This window comes from Mixophyes fleayi, chromosome 2 (genome assembly GCF_038048845.1).
Source record: "Mixophyes fleayi isolate aMixFle1 chromosome 2, aMixFle1.hap1, whole genome shotgun sequence".
Lineage (NCBI taxonomy): Eukaryota > Metazoa > Chordata > Amphibia > Anura > Limnodynastidae > Mixophyes > Mixophyes fleayi.
This window is the reverse complement of record NC_134403.1, coordinates 96,094,958-96,115,377: the sequence shown is the minus strand read 5'-3', so window position 1 is coordinate 96,115,377 and position 20,420 is coordinate 96,094,958. Positions and strand designations below refer to the sequence as shown.

General features: G+C 39.8%; 1 protein-coding gene across 1 annotated transcript in view; it reads left to right on the top strand.

Annotated features, from left to right (window-relative positions):
• Positions 1-8,347: 8,347 nt before the first annotated feature.
• Positions 8,348-20,420, top strand: part of COG3 (component of oligomeric golgi complex 3) — a 52,276-nt gene continuing 40,203 nt past the window's right edge. The window contains exons 1-4 of the mRNA XM_075199739.1: positions 8,348-8,583; positions 12,121-12,267; positions 15,771-15,832; positions 19,644-19,809. Coding sequence (XP_075055840.1) covers positions 8,422-8,583; positions 12,121-12,267; positions 15,771-15,832; positions 19,644-19,809 — 537 coding nt within the window. The 5' untranslated portion in view covers positions 8,348-8,421. The remainder of the gene's footprint in view (positions 8,584-12,120; positions 12,268-15,770; positions 15,833-19,643; positions 19,810-20,420) is intronic.

The window sequence follows — 20,420 nt, the reverse complement described above, 5'->3', positions numbered from 1 at the left end:
TATACTTGCCTGTATTTTTGTGTTACATGTTTGCTATTAAATTAAGCGCAACCCATGCACTGTTTAGTGTGTTAATTTGAAACTCTTTCCTTCTGAATATTGAATGGTTGAGGATGTCATCGTCGGATGTGTATGGTGGAGAAATCCATACCACCAAAATGTAGATTGTCGTACAGTAAAACTAGTGTTTGTAGAAGCTGAATGGCTGTGTGTGGCACTGTTGAGGGAAAATTATAATTACATTTTTTAAATCCACTTGTTGGACTCTTACTAAGAATAAATATCCAGAGCATTAGAATGCTCATAAGGTAGCTGAAGCAACTATAATACAAAAACATCAAACTATATGGTCATGAAACGTATACATAGAATAAGATTCATAAAATCCGACTTATTTAATATTCTGTAATATGAAACATAATAGAACGTTCTGTCTCTTTTACAAACAGCAGTAAAATTGACACTAAACTGTTAAAAGTATACTTTTCTAATTCAATTGATTGTAAATTTTTTAATTTTGAACATCATAAGAATATAACTTTACTGTAACCACCTACAGTTATGACTAGTTCAAAAGGCTCATGGTCCTCTAAACGTTAGTCTTTGATTATAAATCTGTCAATCCTCATTTGTGGAACATTATAGTTGGGTTTGTTTAGTTAAAAGAAATTGTAAACATAAAGTCAACTTATCCTGAGTCTCAGAAGATAAGTGGCCTCACAGCTTTCCCACTGTGTTCAGTGGTACTCTTTACCTAACTCTGGTCTCGCAAGTCTTCCAGCATTATCCTCAATTCTCTGGTTATCGAAATATCGACAGCCTTCCTTTATCAAATCTCACCCTGTCTTTTCTCTCGTTAAATATTTGGGATTATGCCAACAAAAAATGTATCCTAGGACCTTCCCCATCAGCTTGAATACCTATATGGGCAAACACTACGCTCCTTTTAGATCTTGCTAATCTGCAAGTATGTGAATGACCTTGCTTCAACTCAGACTATGCGATTCCTACAGCTATTTTTTTTACAAATACCATCAGTTACCAGTCAGCCTCCATAATGTTTAGTAAATATATACCCCAGGATTTCAAAAGTTAGTGCAGGATTTAGAAAACTGCAGGTTTGAAAATGTGGAGATGTTGCCTATAGCAAGTAATCAGATTCTAGTTATTTATTTAGTACAGTCTACAAAATGACAGCTAGAATCTGATTGGTTGCTACAGACAACATCTCCACTTTTTCAAACCTGCAGTTTAGTAAATATACCCCTCTGTGTAAAGTGTCTTCCTAAGGACTCCTCTCCAACATATATACCAACCTGGTCTCCTCAAATACTAAGCTGTGACATGAAATCCAATGGGAAACAGATCTATCTGAAACAGGAGTGGTCAGGGATTTGTAATACTTTAACGTCTAGTTCAGTTCTCTGGTGTTATGCATCAACTAGATTACACAAAATGTTTCCCTCCACTCTCAACACATGCTGGCGATCTTGTTCACCGGTTGGCTTTTATATAAAAAAAAAAAAAAACATATTTGGGGAGTTATGTTCAAAAATGAAAAGATTGTAAGGTCGCAATCAAAAACATAATCACAGCTTATTACTCAAATGGACATACCCCTCTTTCCAGAATATTTTTGCTCCCCTTCCCTATTCCTACATCTATCTCGCATATGATTCTGACTTTTTTTTTTGTTGTTATTTATATATTCAGGATTTAAAGTTGTTGTCCAACCCCCCTCAGTTAGTTTTAGGTATGCTATAAAAACTATATATGTGTATTTTGTAAAATCTGTAGAAAAGGTTAATATTTCTCTGCTAACCACAAAGCCTACTCCCTGTGAAGGGGTTAACACGATGTAAAACACTGTGGTTGTTATGAAACATTCAGCTTGCGTAGTTAAGTCAAGACAGGTGATTATCATGGGATAATGAATGCAAAGCCAAGATTTTAAATGCTCTCCCAAACCCTGCAGGCATTTCTCAATAATATACATTTTGCAACAATGCTATTGACCATGAAAATTTGTTATGTAGTTTTTTTTATCTAGTAGCAATTCCTTACTTGGAGTAATAATAACTGTTCCTGTGACACTGATTTGTCAATTGTATTTGCAAGGACATAACACTGAACACAATCCCAGTCTCCTCTCCAATGTACTTGCCCTATGCACGATTGGGACACTTAGAGAAGTACACCAACTGAACCTTTACTTTTGGTTCTTCAGTAAACTAAGCTAAATTATAGAGTATTACTTGCCTTCATCCTGCTTATGTGGGACACAGTGCTTCTTATAGTACGGCTCTGCTCTCCTCTGTAATGCTACTATTTGCCCGTTTCCAATAGTGGTATAGTGAATAGCCCTCTGTCTTTAATGTGAGTGGAGGGGTGTTAACAACACCGCTGCCTGCTGGAAACAAGTCATTCCTTTAGCAGCATGGAACAGAGAAGCTTCAGACCACTGTAGCCATTAGGGGATCCACATGTTTGGGAGACAACTGTACCAGTATTGAGTATTTTACAGAATAATTCAACCTGATGTCTTGCATACTCCCACTGGAAGTGTGTTTTGGTGGAATCCTCTGTTAAGCTTTGTTCTATAATGATACAATTTTTGTTGCGTTCATTATCATGTTACAGCAAACTTAAGGATGCAAATTGTTGCCACACCATAGCATGATTGTTTTAAAAATAAACAGCTTTGATGTAAATCTTTGAAGGTCATGGAAAAGCACTTGGTAGTAATGTCACTTCAAAGTGCCTGTCTACAAGTACCCACTACAACTACTAGAGGTCCTGTGAAACTTGTCACATCAAACAAGATAGAAATACTGTCCAGTCCTCATGCATCTGGGTCAGTAATTATCCTACTTTTGTCCATGTACAGAATTTACTACTCCTTCCCAAGATATTGCTCCGGCTATAATCACCTTCTTCCTGATATTAATCACACTGACACACAGTGCACTGCGAAGTTTGCCACCTATTATAGAGTCATGGGTGAAATTGGTTCAGCCAGTTTGATAATTCAGAATCAAAAATTGGCAACTTAATTCAAAAATTGATTCTGTCCAAACTTCAGTGAATTAACACCCACTAGAGAATCTGGCCAATCATAATACACAAAACATAAAGAAGCCAATCAGCAAGCATCAACAAATACTTAAACCAATCAGCCACAACATTAAAACCACCTGCCAATAGTGTGTAGGTCCCCATCATGCCACCATCGAGGCATGGACGCCACACGACCTCTGAAGGTGCCCTGTGGTATCTGGCACCAGAAGTCAGCAGCAGATCCTTTAAGTCCTGTAAGTTGTGAGGTGGAGCCTCCATGGCTTGGACTTGTTTTTCAGCACAACCAACAGATGCTCAATTGGATTAAGATCTGGGGAATTTGGAGGCAAAGTCAACACATTGAACTCTGTCATGTTCCCCAAACCATTCCTGAACAATTTTTGCAGTGTGCATTATCCTGCAGAGAGAGGCCACTGCCATCAGGGAATACTGTTGTGGCATGCCTTGATAAAGATTTGGTATTCGAAACGCGTTGGCAAGGAGAAGGTGACGTAAGCAGAACGTGAAAGGGAACTCCCCTCTACCCAGGAACAGCGGGATCTGTGAGTGATAGAGCCGGTGATCCGGACCCGGACAGAAAACATCTCCTTACGGGCCCGTTTTATCTCTGAGTGAGGGTAAGAGTCCACCTTTACAAGAGAGTTGTGGATTGTATAGTAGATATTTTTTTATTGTTTTATTGGGATGTGTGCCAGTTGTTGAAATAAATGTATCTACGTTTTTACACATGAGGAATTCTCTTCCTTTTTCTATATTGGTACGATGTACACTAAAACTGCAACTTTAAGAAAAAAAGTCACTAACTGGACTTGTTGATCCGTTTTGAGTGTAAGTGTACATTTTATTTAAACTTCCAGTTTTCAACACGGGGTGTTGCATGTTATATGGTATACTCCACCGGTGATTAGGGGAACCATAAAGAGTGCAACTGTTTAAAGCTTTTATTAAAGTTATTCTAAGACCCTATTTCTGGATGTTTTTTTGTTTCATATTCAATGGACTGATATGAGAAACAAGTGAATTGGAAGTAAAGTGGAAAACCTCATCAACATTGACTTTTTTATATGAGACTTTTTATGGACTTGTGCTTTAGACTTTTCTATCATAGCCAGCATTAACTTTTTCAGCAATTTGTATTACAATAACTCTTCTGTGGGATTGGACCAGGCAGACTTGCCTTCACTAACCACGTGCATCAATGAGCCTTGGGTGCCCATGATGGTGTCAGTTCACCTGTTATCCTTCCTTGGACCACTTTTGGTAGATGCTAACCACTGCATACCCGGAACACCCCACAAGACTTGCCGTTTTGGAGATGCTCTGACCCAGTCATCTAGCTATCACAATCCTTATGCTTACTTGTTTTTCCTGCTTCCAACACATCAACTTCAGGAACTGACTGTTCAATTGTTGCCTAATATATCCCACCCTTTAAGGGGCCATTGTAACAAGATAATGTTATTCACTTCACTTGTCTGTGGTTTTAATGTTGTGGCTGATCGGTGTATACTTCTTGAATTGGTAGGGGAATGCTCATTGTGACTGAGATCATTAGTAGCCCACATCTCTACACTTAGAATACTGATTTTTTTTTTTAAGGAAAGCTAAAAAAAACAACGAAAAAACCTTTACACAATAAGCCTGCAACAAACACCTTTTTGTAGTCAAATTGTTTTATTGTAAATAACAAGTCTGGTTGAGTCACATAGTGCTATGTTATCTTTATATTATGATCCCTAAACCAACATCAATGAGGTCAGCTTCAGATTAGACAATACAATTAAAAACAATGGGGGGGGTATTCAATTGTTAGCGAGATGCGTTAAAATTTTGCGCTCGAAAAAAAAAAAAAAACCCGCGCTCGAAAGCGTGCGTTTTTTAAAAAAAAAAAAAAAACCCGCTCAATTCAATTGTTGTTTTTGCATTCACCCCCTCGCGCTCTATTATTGGTCCTAGCGAGTTTGAAATGAGGAGTGGTTAAGGAACTTATTTTCCTATAAAAAAATAATAGTAAATTAATGCAATCAAGAATGGCCCCAGCACTGCAAAGGAGATTGGGCCCCTACACTGCAATGAAGAAGGGCCCCAGCACTGCAAGCAACAATAGCCCCCCCCCCCCCCCCCCCCCCCCCCCCCGTACAGCAGAATTAAAGATTTTACAAGGAGGTACATTTTTTGAAATTTACAAACATTTGAACACTGGCCAAGCATGGACATTTGTAAGGTACAAATATTTATGGGACAGTGGGCAAGCCGGACCTTTCTTCGAAGGTAAAAATATTTGTTGGGACTTTGCGTAAATGAGTGTGTGTAAGCATCATAAAACTGAGGATTTCGTCCATGGTGAGTTTTTTTTTTTAATTTTATTTTTAATTAAAATCTATGGTGTACATGAGGGTGTTTACTGTATTTTTTGGGGTTTTGTTTTTAATAAAGATTTGTGGTTGGAATGAGGGTGTTGTGCTTTTATTTAACATTTTGCTTTGTGGAACTACAGATCACAGCCAGCCGTGGGTGTAAGAGCATGTTGGCACTTGTGGTTCTACTACAAGTGCAAACATGCTATGGGTACGCTGGTGCTTGTAGTTAGACAAGTAGCAGCATGCCCACACTATTTAGGACAACATGGCTGGCTGGGACATGTAGTTCCACAATTAATTTTTTTTCCCATACAAAATCCCCATTTATTACCCTACTACCCACAGCCCAGGGGTAGTAGGAAGAGCCCTAGTGCTATCAGCACTGGCCTGGGTGTCCCTAGGGGGGTGGCCCGCTTACATTTTTCAGTGGACCACAATCCCTAGGGAATCCAGGCCAGTGCTGAACAGTCTGTGGGTGTTTAGTCATTATGGCCGTGGGACCCAAACTGCGTCCGTCCGTCCCCTGTTATAGTGCCTATCACCCCGGCTGGTTTGCCTAGTGCTGGTTCAATTAAATTAGGGGGAACCCTACATCAAATTTTTCACACATCACACATCAATAGCCTGCCAGCACTAGGGCAAAGACTAAATAGAGTGGGGAGCAAACGGTTTTGCTTTTAAAAAATAAATAAAAAAACATGATACTTTTTGGCACAACCACCCCCCCCCCCCCTTAAAAACAAAAAAATAATATAAAAAAGTTTAAATACATGCACCTCTATGGTTTTTTCTAAAGGGGGAAATTTCCAAAAATTATTAATTATTATACACTTTTTTTTAGTACTTTTCTTTTTTTAGGTTACTTTTATGAACTTTTACACCTATTTTCTCAGTTGAATGTATTTTTTTCTTTGAGCAGACCATGGAGGTGCGAGATAAAACAGCATATTTGCCTTTTTCACACTCGGCGTTAAAAAAACAATTGAATAGCTCTTTCCGCTAAGGGTTCGCAGCCAGCCTATACTTTAACATTGACAAACGCTTGGAGTGCGATAACACTGTTTCGGTAAAAAAAAAAAAAAAAAAAGATTAGAATTGCGTGAGAAGTTTTCGCTCTCGAAAATAAGGTAAAATAGCAAAAAATGACTTTGCACGCTCGAACATCCAAACTCCCTAACAATTGAATACCCCCCAATGAATGCCTTTGAAGTATGAACATTAGAGATCCCACAGACATGACAATCATACCACGGTGGGCAACTAGGTATGTCCATTTGTTATGTCATGGATGTTTCTGGGAGACATTGCAAGCCCTGTGCACTTACCATGAGATTCGCAATTTGCATTATCTTATCTTGCATCTGAGATAGTATTTGCGACTACTTTCTTTCCTTTAGGCTAAACTTTTCTTTTTATTTCGTTAAGACTGTAAACTTTTCTTGGGGTCCTTAATACCAACTGATTCAAACCACTTTATAGGGGCCAATTCAATTCTACCGTTAATACGGTAATTTTAGCCTGGATTTCATCTCGCAGCTCAGGGAGACGCGAGTAAAAATCCACCATTAAAATGACCGTATTAAGGATAATTATGCTCAGTTTTACTGTATTAACGGTAAAACTGCTAACACCACGCTATTCTCGGCAGAATTAAATTGGCCCCATAGGGGCATATTCAATTGTCGGCGGGATTGGCAAAAATCCCGTGACCGCGCAGGATTACTGTTATTACGGTAATCCTGTGTGGAAAAACCGTTAATACGGTAATTTACTCGCTGGCGAGAGATTACTGTATTAACGGTAATAGTTTTCCGGCATTTTTTTTTTCCTTTAAAATGTTCCCAAAAGGCTGTGAGATATGTCCCCCTTCCCTAAAATTTGCCACCCAGTCCCTGTTAATATGTAGCCATGATTCTAGTAGTTACCCTATAAGATTCTGCAGTAGGAAGGCGCTATGTAACCAAAATGTAAATATAATAATAATAATTTCGAAGTTACAATATCTGAATGTATGCTTATGTGACATTTCAAGGTGGCGTAGGCTGTAGTGTTGGGTGATCTGTAGTACTATGAGTGTAAGCTGACATCAGGCTGTTCCAGCACTGACTGCGGCGTTCTATGGAATCTGTAGTACTATGAGTGTAAGCTGACATCAGGCTGTTCCCGCACTGACTGCGGCGTTCTATGGAATCTGTAGTACTATGAGTGTAAGCTGACATCAGGCTGTTCCCGCACTGACTGCGGCGTTCTATGGAATCTGTAGTACTATGAGTGTAAGCTGACATCAGGCTGTTCCAGCACTGACTGCGGCGTTCTATGGAATCTGTAGTACTGAGTGTAAGCTGACATCAGGCTGTTCCCGCACTGACTGCGGCGTTCTATGGAATCTGTAGTACTATGAGTGTAAGCTGACATCAGGCTGTTCCCGCACTGACTGCGGCGTTCTATGGAATCTGTAGTACTATGAGTGTAAGCTGACATCAGGCTGTTCCAGCACTGACTGCGGCGTTCTATGGAATCTGTAGTACTATGAGTGTAAGCTGACATCAGGCTGTTCCAGCACTGACTGCGGCGTTCTATGGAATCTGTAGTACTATGAGTGTAAGCTGACATCAGGCTGTTCCAGCACTGACTGCGGCGTTCTATGGAATCTGTAGTACTGAGTGTAAGCTGACATCAGGCTGTTCCCGCACTGACTGCGGCGTTCTATGGAATCTGTAGTACTATGAGTGTAAGCTGACATCAGGCTGTTCCCGCACTGACTGCGGCGTTCTATGGAATCTGTAGTACTATGAGTGTAAGCTGACATCAGGCTGTCCCGCACTGACTGCGGCCTCTAGTGACTGCGTGGAACATGTGACGTCAGCAGACATTTTCAGGCTGTTCCGGGTCGGGTGACTCCCCCCCTCCTGGCGGCCGTTGCCAGGTTTCGGGATCCCGGAAGCGGATCTTAGCAGAGCTGCTGCTGTGGCTGCTCCTGTACATGGTGTTAATGATGATGATGATGGCGGCGGAGCAGGAGGCCCGGGAAAAGCTGTCCCTGTGGGATAGGAGGACTGACCCCCTGGCACCGCTGACAGACAGGCAGACAGATTCGGTGCTGGAGTTGAAAGCAGCCGCCGAAGAGCTGCCAATTCCCGCAGAGGTGAGTGACAGTGGGTGTGATGACAGCCAGAGGATGAGCAGTGTGTTGTGTGATATGTACTCTCACTTATCCGTATACTTTGTAACACAGGAGAGCTCAACCTTTGTTCTTGGCGACAAAGGGACAATCTCAAGTAAGTGGCCCATAATGCACCAGCAGGACCTCCATAGCTATAGTAACAAGATGTTTATGGATATTATAGTGAGCTAGAAACCAGTGATCAGCCTGTTAATCTATACTTCCTGCATGGCCCAGTGTTATCTATGAAACAGGTGGATAGGTCTAAAGCTAGGTACACACTACACGGTTTTCATCCAATAATCGGCTCAATCAGCCGACATACGACCGCTCTTTCAAAAGTCGGGTCAGTGTGTGCAGTGTCACGATGGTCGAAAGTCTGCCCAAATGGACGATTGTTGCCTCATTTGGTTGGTCTTACCGTTTAATATTTTCATTCCAATCTCGTTTCCGTTGTGTAGTGTGTATAAACTTCCGACCGATCCACAACAGTGAGTACGAAATTACAGTCATTGCTCACGACAACATGGCTGTAAAAAGTTGCTAAAGGGACGTCCGCTCTTCCCTTTATCGTCCTAAACAAGGCTAGTGTGTATGCAGTCCATGGACCGAGCGATCGGAACATCGATCGCATGTAAAATCGCTCTGCAGAAAAAGCTGGTTGAAATTTATGTAGTGTGTACCCAGCTTTACTGTTGGGTGCACTAATTGCAGTTGGTCCATAGGAGAACCCAGTATTTGTCTTACTGTATGCATCATGTTTGTGTTTTTATGGCGAGTTCTGTGCTCACAGTGAAAATGAGTGTGTGTTGTAGGTGTTCTTAAGGATCTTTTAGCCCAGTTATATTCTCTTAATGCTGGGCTGCACATTGCAGGTGGATGTAAGGACACCTGCGAGTATGCATTTCTAGGTGTTTGTCAGACTATCAATTTAATCACACAGATTTATAATACAACTAGAAGAATTGCACAAGTGAAACTGACCTTGTTTGTACTGTTTTCCTCTCACCTTATTTAGTTGCTTACACTATTGGTACTATACAGGCTTAATGATGAGGTTTTAAATAGCATTTCAATACTTGTTTAAGGCTCAAGCAGAATTGTCATTTAACTTCATCTATGAGATATGTTAGGAGCAGTATCGGATGTTTCCTCTTTTTTTTTTTTTTTAAAGAAAATCATGTTTTGAAAGGATTCAGGCTCTTTTCTACAACATCCCCCTTTTCCATACATTCAGCAATCCTCAAGTAGCTTTGGGAACTTTTATTTTCCTTTTAGTTCTCATCATAAACTATACATCAGATGTGTTACTTGACTAGTCAGACTGCTCAGCAAAAGGTATCATGGCTCATAATCCATACAAATGTTAGTATAAGAATTGCAAGTTGTTTTAGAAAAGTTTGGATTTTTTTGAACTTGGAAGCTTTGTGAGAACAACAATATAGATACTGGAAACAGAACCAGGAGATATAATATCATATTAAATGTTCTTGCACAGGCCATTACTTATCTCCACACCTATTGACTATAAATGTTCCTGATATTTCCATTCACTGGTGGGAATTTGATGGTGTATAGGGTATGTGATTTTACGTATGCACCACTATCACACACAAGAATTATTTATGTCTGTTCTAGGCCTTGATGGTCGCTGGGCAAATATTGAGGTGAAATTAGATTTTACCAGACTTTTCGCTGACAACTCTGAGTGTAAACTAGCTCTACCCCCTTCATGGAGCCCAAGGGTGAAGAGGTGTGTGCTCTGTACAGCCATGTGGCCTTGAAATCCATGGTTAGTCTTGCAGACCCTGCTTAAAATCGGGACTGTGTGATATTTTGGCGAGTGTGAGTGGCAGGACCAATGTGAGGCCACACTCAGACATTTTAGTTTCCAATTAGTCCTCGCGCTTGCACCCCCATTCTACATCCATTTTAAAGGGGTGAGCGGAAATGTTCATCACTTTGTGTTAGTGCTTCTTTAAAACTCTTGGTGACTTTATCCTTATTGTTATCTAATAAGTTGGTGACCCTATATGACAAATATTGGCTATATCTTGTATAATTGTATTAAGTATACGTTCTCTTTAATAATGTTACTGCGCATGGTCTAATATACCTCAGTGACATTTACCTGATCTACTCTGTTCTGTGCCGGCATCTAGGGTGACTTATTTATACTGTTGTAACTATCCTTATCCAAACAAATATCATAAAAGTCTGTATTCTATATACCCCTTCACCATTCCTCTTGATATGATTGCTGCATTATTTGTCAAATCTTACTCCTGGTGTTGCTGAAGAATTAAGTTTACAACTACAGGCAGTATACTTACCTAGGATGCTCTTTTACCCTATCCACCACAAACGTCTGAGTATATTTATCCTCTCGTAATTTTTGTCATCTATATATGAGGATTATCTCAATCATTTTAGCTATGTACATGTACACACTCTTATTAACTCTTATGATAAAGTCAAAGAGCTTTATTCATCTCTGTTAAATGTTTTAACCTGCTTTATGTGATATAGACATCCTGTGTATATTAATTATGTTCCATACCCTCAGTATATTTTAAACAGTACTGATGAAGGATCTACTTGAAGACTATTGGAAGAAAGTTTGATGTCTTGTTCAAGCATACACTTTATGTTTATGATTTATATTTGTAATAAAATCTCACAGCATCTTGTGAATGTTCCCCTGATCTACTCTCATCTCTACTATTTTTTTTTTTTTTTTTTTTTTTATAATGTTCACAGATGTTCCGACTAATATTTTTTGCTATAACTAAGCAGCCAATGTTCTACAGTACATTAAGTTTTACTCTCCTCTCCCTTGTTACTTGTAATGTAAGATGTTTTCATGACACACCAGTGACAGAGTGGGTATCCATCAAGGTTAGTCCTAACAACCTCCAATAAACTTGTTTCTATCTGCAACTTAGCACCTAATTACTACTTAAGCCACAGTTTCTCTCAGACACATTTCTAGCCTCTGCATTTTGGTATTTTTAATATAATTACCCTTTTTTTTTTAATCCCCTTTACCCCTCTACGTCTCTTTCTTACTATTCTTTCCTTCTATGTCCCATCTCAAACTCATCGACGTAAAAGTGCAAATTAAATTAATTACCAATAATGTCAAAAATCTTAACAGTCCGCTAATGGTTAGTGACCTGCACTGAATATCTCTATGCACGCAAATGTCGTCTGTCTTCAGGAAACTCATCACTTCAGATGTAATAAAGCCATTTTCAGGTATTAAGCAAACGGTATTTTTCTGTTTATTTCATGCCAACTTAATGTGTGAAAAGTGACTTTTCTTAACGTGTATGTCCCCAAACAACTGCAAACTGGAATTTTCAAAGATTTTGGTCTTGTTCACAATGTCTCATATGAAAAGTGCTAAATTCAGTTTGCATAAGAAAAGCCTATGTTAATGTCTGTTTTATTGTGTAAGGTACAGAAACAATAAAATATGTAACTGTTATGGTGAATTATTTTTTATTTTTTTTACAGCTTCCAATTGAAGATTTATGCAGTTTGACCTCCACGTCACTGACTGTGGGTTTGTCATCAGCTGTTCCGGAGTCTACAGAGGGTATCTTGCAGCATGGATTCTCTGCGCTCGGAATGGAGGATGATCGAATTGAGACTGCGCAACAAGTAAGTGCACATTATTAGTCATTGGCAGAATCGCTTATGTTTTTAAAGTGCAAGATGACCAATAACCCCTTATTTCTCTTCTTCTTATTCTTCCTTTTTTTCTTTTTTTCTTATGAATTTTGACTATATCATATAATATCTCTTCCCACCTTCTTCGCTTCCTTTCCCCCACCACCTGCTCCCACCTCGCTCACCTTTTTAATCTGTCCCTCCCCACAAGCATCTTCCCCTCTTCTTTTAAACATGCTCTCGTATCACCCATTCTAAAGAAACCTAATCTTGACCCCACTTCTCTCTCTAACTATCGCCCCATATCTCTTCTCTCCTTTGCCTCCAAAATACTTGAGAGGTTCGCCTGCAACCGTCTCACCTCCTACCTTTCTGAACACTCCCTCCTTGATCCTCTCCAGTCTGGTTTCCGCCCCCTCCACTCCATTGAAACTTCCCTGGCTAAAGTTACCAATGACCTCCTCTCTGCTAAAGCCAGGGGCCACTTCTCCCTTCTCATCCTCCTTGATCTTTCAGCAGCCTTCGACACCGTTGACTATTCCCTCCTGCTCCACACCCTCCAGTCCATTGGCCTCCCCGGCCCCATCCTTTCCTGGTTCGCCTCTCACCTTGCCGACCAATCTTTCTCTGTAGCCACCTCTGGGTCACCCCCACCCTTCCAGTTGGGGTCCCTCAGGGCTCTGTTCGTGGACCTTTACTCTTCTCTCTACACACCTTTTCCCTTGGTGAACTCATCAGCTCCTACGGCCTCAAGTACCACCTTTATGCTGACAACACTCAACTCAACCTCTCCTCTCCTGATCTCTTTCCCTCCCTCCTCTCTAGGGTGTCCGCCTGCCTCTCTGCCATCTCCTCCTGGATGTCCTCTAGATTCCTCAAACTCAACCTTGCTAAAACTGAACTCATTGTCTTCCCTCCCCCTCAAACCTCCTCCCGTTCTGACCTCTCTATCACTGTCGACAACTCCACTATCTCCCCTGTCCCTCAACTTTGCTGCCTCTGTGTCATCCTCGACTCATCTCTCTCTTTTGCCCCTCACATTCTCTCTCTTGCTAAATCCTGCCACTTCCAGCTGCGTAACATCGCATGCATTCGGCCCTTCCTCTCCCAAGATGCCACCAAATCTCTTATTCACTCTCTGATTATTTCCTGCTTGGACTACTGCAACCTTCTCCTTACTGGCCTCACGCACTCTCATCTCGCTCCCCTTCAATCGGTACTTAACACAGCCGCTAGGCTTATCTTCCTTTCTCGCCGCTCCTCTTTTGTCTCCCCCCTCTACCAAGCCCTTCACTGGCTCCTCTTCCCCTACAGAATCCTGTTCAAGCTCCTCACACTCGCATACAAGGCCCTCGCCAACTCCACTGCTCCCTACATCTCCAACCTCATCTCTATTCACGCTCCATCCCGCCCTCTCCGATCTGCCAATGACCGCTGCCTCTCTTCCCCTCTGTATACCTCCTTTCATGCGTGTATCCAAGACTTCTCCCGCGCTGCCCCCCCTCCACTGGAACAAGCTCCCTCCCTCCATCAGAACATCCCCCAATCTGTCCAGTTTCAAACAGGCTCTAAAACCCACCTTTTTCTGAAAGCCTTCCAGTCTCCCACTTAACTACCTACCTTTTCTTCTGCCTCTCCCCCCTTCTTCTCCCTTCCCTGAATCTGCCTCCGTTCCCCCTTCTCCCCCTCTCACCCCTGTGTCTCTCTGTCTGTCTAACCCTCCCTTTAGATTGTACACTCCCGTGAGCGCAGGGCCATCTCTCCTGCTGTTTCCACCACTTCTAACTCTGCTCTCCAGCTACCTAGCCCTCCTCCTCGAGAGCCTTCTGCCCTCCGACCCCTCTCGCTTTTCTCTTCACCCCTCTTATTGTTAATTGTACTGTTCTGTCTCACCTCGTACCGTGATATTGTTTGTGTCTGTACAGACACCTTGTGGCGCCCTATAAATAAAAATTAATAATAATAATATATATAATATCATAGAGGATGTTTGGATTTTCAAAACTATAAATCTACCTAAAGTCTTATTTAATATCATGGTGAATTAGAGCAATTTTCCTGCCAATGTGAGATTTGTATTCATTCTCTGTCTTGCGCTAGACAGTGGTGACCTTGGTCCTCATTAACAGTGGTTGGAATCCTCCCAGCTAATTAGTGAAGGAATAGAGATTACACCAATTAAGTACTTTGATCGCTGATTAAACTTAGTAAGAGTCTGATAAAAGAAATATGGGACAATGCACACTTCCAGAATGAACACCAGTTCCTGGCATTATTACTCGCTGGCTGCTTAATTCTATGTGTGTGATAGAGTGCAGTGGCCATAATGCAGCAATCGTATCTGATGTTTGTATGTGACTCTTATCCTCCCAGTCATTGAACTGCATTTGCATTGAAACATAAACTCTTCCTTGTCGATAGTCCGTTGCCTCTCTTGGCCCTGGATTTCCACATGATGAACAAGACTAACCCTTTTCAATTGCATATTGCTGCCGTATGTTTAACAAGGCTGTCTGTAAGGGATGTTCTGTGTCCGCACAAACCCATAGCTTTCTCTTAAAATCTCAGTGAGTGGGGAAATGGCTGAAAGGCAGGTTAAGTGCTCTACCCACAAGTCTGTTCTCCTTTTTGGAGGGAGTAATTTGCGTATTGTCTATATGGAGTATAGCTTAGAGTCTGTATAATGTTTTTAATTGTTTTAGTTTTACCAAAGCTATGGCTGAAATTGTATCCAATATATTATGGAAAACAATGAGCTAAGCAGTACCTTGTTAAAAATAATGCGTATAAATAATTCCAGATATAGTGCACTTCAGATCACTGACTGGAGAAGTTGAAAGTCTGTAACACCAGGAGGGACGGTGCTACAACCGATAGTAGTGGCTGCTGCTGATATCGCCCATCCCTTCTAGTGCTACAGAAACTGGGCTGGGTGCTCAGAATGATTGGGTGGGTAAGGGTGAGTGGAACACCCCTCTATTCTACTACTGAGGGGGGTATGAGGTACATATCTATCTGTCTAATTTATTGTACGCTCCATTAACACTGTATAGTTTACACCTATTTCATTTAAGACTTTTAACAAGAATTATGAAACTGATATGAACACATATGATCTATTGTTTGTGTAGTTGCAGTTTACAGTAAATGGCTTTTCATTGTACACAATGTGTAATTAAACAACATCGCACCTTTAAGGGAACCATTGATCAAGATAGATAGATGGATATTGTTCAAATCTGGCAGGCATTGATTTATTACTGATGCGTTTGCACAGACTTGGAAATGCATGAAAAATGAACAACTTCCTGCTTTTCTTACTCTCAGCACAGTTTCTTGTGAATAGCTTTATCTGGAACATTGTGTTGCTGACGTTTTGCTGTCCAGAAATATAAATTGTATCTCTGTTATGTGCTTCTGGGTGTACATTTAACAGCTATTTACATAAATATATCTGTACAAATACTTATCCTAATATTCACATTCTCTTTCAGTTCTTCTCTTGGTTTGCTCAGTTACAGACGCACATGGATCAGGATGAAGGTACAAAGTGCAGGTACATTTACATCTTTTACAAAGGGAATTGAATAGCATTAAAATCTTCTAGCGTTCCCATTAGGTTAAATGTGTTGGATCATTAACTTCAGCACTCTGAGTGGATGTGTAGCCTTCATTGAACGGCATATTATAAAAAGGACAGAAACTTGATCATCTTAAAGTGTTTATTCAAAAAAATTTGGCAGGCTAAAAAAAAAAAAAAAAAGTAAGAAACAGTTTTTGGCATCTACTATATAAATGCCTAGTGGCGTGTGTGGAAAAAAAAACCAAGCTGCAGCGCCACTTGCTGAGTTATACACTGACCTATATATTTCTTGAAGGAGAAGTGACAGTTGGGAGTGGTTGGTGGTTGCCGGGGGTGACAGTGGGGAGTTTTTAACACCTTAAGTAGCTTGATTTGACTAGAATGCATGAGTATCATGCACGGGTTAACTGACCTACTACATTCTTAGTGTGTGTGGAAAAAAACCCTCAAAAAGGGCTGAAATTTGGTATACTGACATTATTGACGAGTTGAGGGGTCAAACTCATTTTCGTGAGGTAATTTTACCTCATGAACACACATGTTAAGAGAGGACTGTGCAATGGCACTCGATTAGTAGTGACAGCACTGAAAACGAATGTGATACAAGCAGAAGTTTTGACTGGCTCTGCTAAAGGAGAAAAGGTGATGATACTTCGGATTGACTTATGTCCATCCGAAACAGGACTGCCGTTTAAGCTAAGACGGCGGCAGTTCCCTTTGAAGGCGGCATCTGCTATGACCATTAACAAGTCACAGGGTCAAACTCTTGACCGTGTGGGTATTTACTTACCAGAGCCTGTTTTTGGTCATGGGCAATTGTATGTCGCATTTTCACGAGTACGGAGAAGCAGTGATGTGAAAGTGCAGGTTATGAATACTGCCCTTCAAGGAAGACTGATTGAGCACAGCGATAAGGTGTTTAGCAGAAACGTTGTGTATCGAGAGGTTTTAGAACAGTAAGACGATGAAATGAAGGATGAGGTGATGGAGAAAAATGATGAGGTGGTGACATGTGGACAAAACCACGTTAAAAAAGGGCGATTACGTCGGGAAGTAACGCTCTTCCCCTGAGGAGGCCTGGGCTAGGCCCAAATGCATGACAAGAACCTTTTTAACACCTCCAGTAGCTTGATTTGACTAGAATGCATGAGTATCATGCATGGGCTAACTTGTGTGTGTGTGTGTGTATGTATGTATATATATATATATATATATATATATATATATATATATATATATATATATATATATATATATATATATATATATATATATATATATATACCGTATATACCGTATATACTCGAGTATAAGTCGACCCGAATATAAGCCGAGGCACCTAATTTTACTACATAAAACTGGGAAAACTTATTGACTCGAGTATAAGCCTAGGGTGGAAAAGAGCGCTAATTTAAAAACCTAAATAAAAATGATAGGTTCAATCTATAAAATCATTTTTAGCTAAACCATAAATAACAGTAGATGACAAGGAGCATTCATAAATGATTATAAAATCATTGGCATTGGGTACAACCTAACCTAAATAAAGGGGTAGGGATATACATTTAGGGATGACTAAAACGCCATCTTACCATGAAACTAAATCCCTCCCAGGTAGTTTTCACATTATTTATCAATATCTGACTGCCATATTATGTATATCTATAATTTGGTAACAATTATACAGCCCATGTTCAATGCTATTTTGTGATCATTTATTCTTGTTCAACTGTACTACACAATATGTTAATCTCCGTATAGGTGAGATTATTAACTGGAGTTTGTGTAGAAATGGACATTCTCACCTTGTTTTCGTCTACAACTTCCTTAGAAATGTCCTGAATAATTTCTGGCCACAGAACGAGTAAAATTATCTGCAAAGGCCACACTGCTACTTTTCGTTTGTTGCTTTTAGCAAAACTATCCACCAGGTCAAACAATTTCTCCGCACAGTCTTGAGAGAGAGAGAGAGAGCGCGTTTCACTTACCCGGCAGTGGAACGCATATGCGTTCCAACAACAGGAAGTTCGGCATTTGGAACGCAAGTTTGCGTTCCAAATGCCGAACTTCCTGTGTTGGAACGCATATGCAGAAGTTGAAGCCGAGGGACCGGACACCAGGTAAGTTCACCCGTGTATAAGCCGAGTGCCCTTTTTCAGCATACAAAAGTATGCTGAAAAACTCGGCTTATACACGAGTATATACGGTATATATATATATATATATATATATATATATATATATATATATATATATATATATATATATATATATATATATATATATATATATATATATATATATATATATATATATATATATATATATATATATATATATATATATATATATATATATATATATATATATATATATAATTTTCACATTTGGTTTTCCAGATCCATTCCTCTGAGGGGCAAAACATAATCCACAGCCTCACAGAAAGGAATTTGACAGGAAGTACATAAATCCCATAGCAAATATCTTTTTGATTGCAGTTGTACAATGGGTTTAAAATAAACTGCAAACACACACACACAGCCTTCATTGCAAAAAAGTTCAGCATTTTTATATGCAAGCAATCTTGCTGTTATTTTTCAATAATGGGACTGCCATGCCACATTTTACCTAATCCAAAAATTCCCCTACACATGTTTTATAAAAAAAAAAAAAAGTCTACTTTATTTTGTTCATTGTAATTTTTTTAAAGCATAATACACAGATACTTGCACTGAGCCTTTTACATTCTCTTATTGTCTTTACAGGAAGTTTGAGATTATTTTTCTGTCAATATTTGTACTTTATGTTCAGTTTTGCTACCAAGTTCCTACCCACTGTATGTATACAGCCGCAGGCCTGGGACTTATTTCCATGGTCCATTTATGAACAGCTCCCGCAGTCACTCAGAGGTCCCAGAGGTGGGACACGGAACAGTGTGGCATCATAATCATTACACTTGTTGTGATGTCATGCAGGGTACACTGCATGAATCATGCCTCCTGCAATACTGATAAATCCATGCCAATTGGGTCTAATGTTAAACTAAAATGGATCGTGGTGCAGCCTCTACCAATAGGGTAGGGTTGGAATAAATATATATTTATATGAAATTTCTCCTAATGAATAAATAGACAAATGATGTCCTTAAACAATATTAAATTAGCTGTTCCAAAAATGTTCCAAAATGGTTATAAAATCCTAATGGATTTATTGAGTAGATCTACTTCCTCCAATCGTTTTTGTATATACGGAGGAGATTCAAAGGATCATCATTTGGAGACTTGGGAGAGTTACCCAACAATAGGATTAATGCCTGATTGTGAGTGTAATCACAAGGGGGGCATGTTGTATGTGGTACCTTGGAACCTGGAATAATCACTTTTGGTCATTTCTGCACTGGGTGTCTTGTTTATCAGATGAATAATGCTACACTATTGTGTAATTAGTATAGAGTCGTAAAGATATTATAATAACTAAGTAGATTGGCCGCTTGTGTTCAGTCATACCACACCTTTTAAGAAATCTTTTTGGGTATTGTTTGCTTCTTTACAACAAAACTGAGCCACATTTACTGTTATGATAACACACCTGGTTACATGAATAAATGACCAAGTAAACATGAATACATAGCAAACTACTGGGAGTTGTTTGATCTCTTTTAGGTGAACATACTACAAATATTCTGTGTGCTTTATCTCCTGATTCTGTGACTGGTTACACCCTTAGTTCTCACTAAATCTTCTTTTACTGTCTTTTTATGTATTTTTCTTGGTGGTTTCTGTAGAGAGATGAGAGATTACTTGTCTGGGTTCCAGGACCAATGTGATGCCATATTGAATGACGTTAATGTCGCTCTGCAACATCTAGAGTCCCTTCAGAAACAGTACTTATTTGTGTCTACAAAAACAGGAACGTTGCACGAAGCCTGTGAACAACTTCTCAAAGAACAGGTATGTTTCACAAGCTGCAACACTGACGTCATCTTTTTAGGAATCAGACTAGTCTATTCATCTGACTGTCTAGATGTACGAATGAAACAAAAGATTCCCCATTGTAAAATCTACCTTTCAACACGTGTCCAAGTCAGCCACAGATCTGTTCCTGTTCGGGGTTTTGTTTTTTTATACATACTACTTACATCATTTAATTTTTTTTTTTACATTTTAAAGACATACAGCTGTCTGTCTGAGGAGTTTTTTGTTGTATTTTGTTGCAGTTCAGTCACACATGGCTACATTTGTGTGTGTTAGAAATAAATCGGTATGTTTAACCCTTTCCAACCTCCTCTGTTACACACAGCAACACCCCTGTTAATTATAGATGGATTGCTACATGTATCTCCAGCCTTCTCAGTTACATGCTGCAACATCTCTGTGCATTAGAAATTGGTACATATAACCCTCTCCAACCTCCTCAGTTACATGCTGCGACATCTCTCCATTATAAACTGTTACATGGAACTCTCTCCAACCTCCTTCGTTTGCAACGGCTGTATCTCTGTGTAAATTAATTACTTCGGCATGTGTATTAACTTACATTAAAAGTAATTTACCTCTGGCTT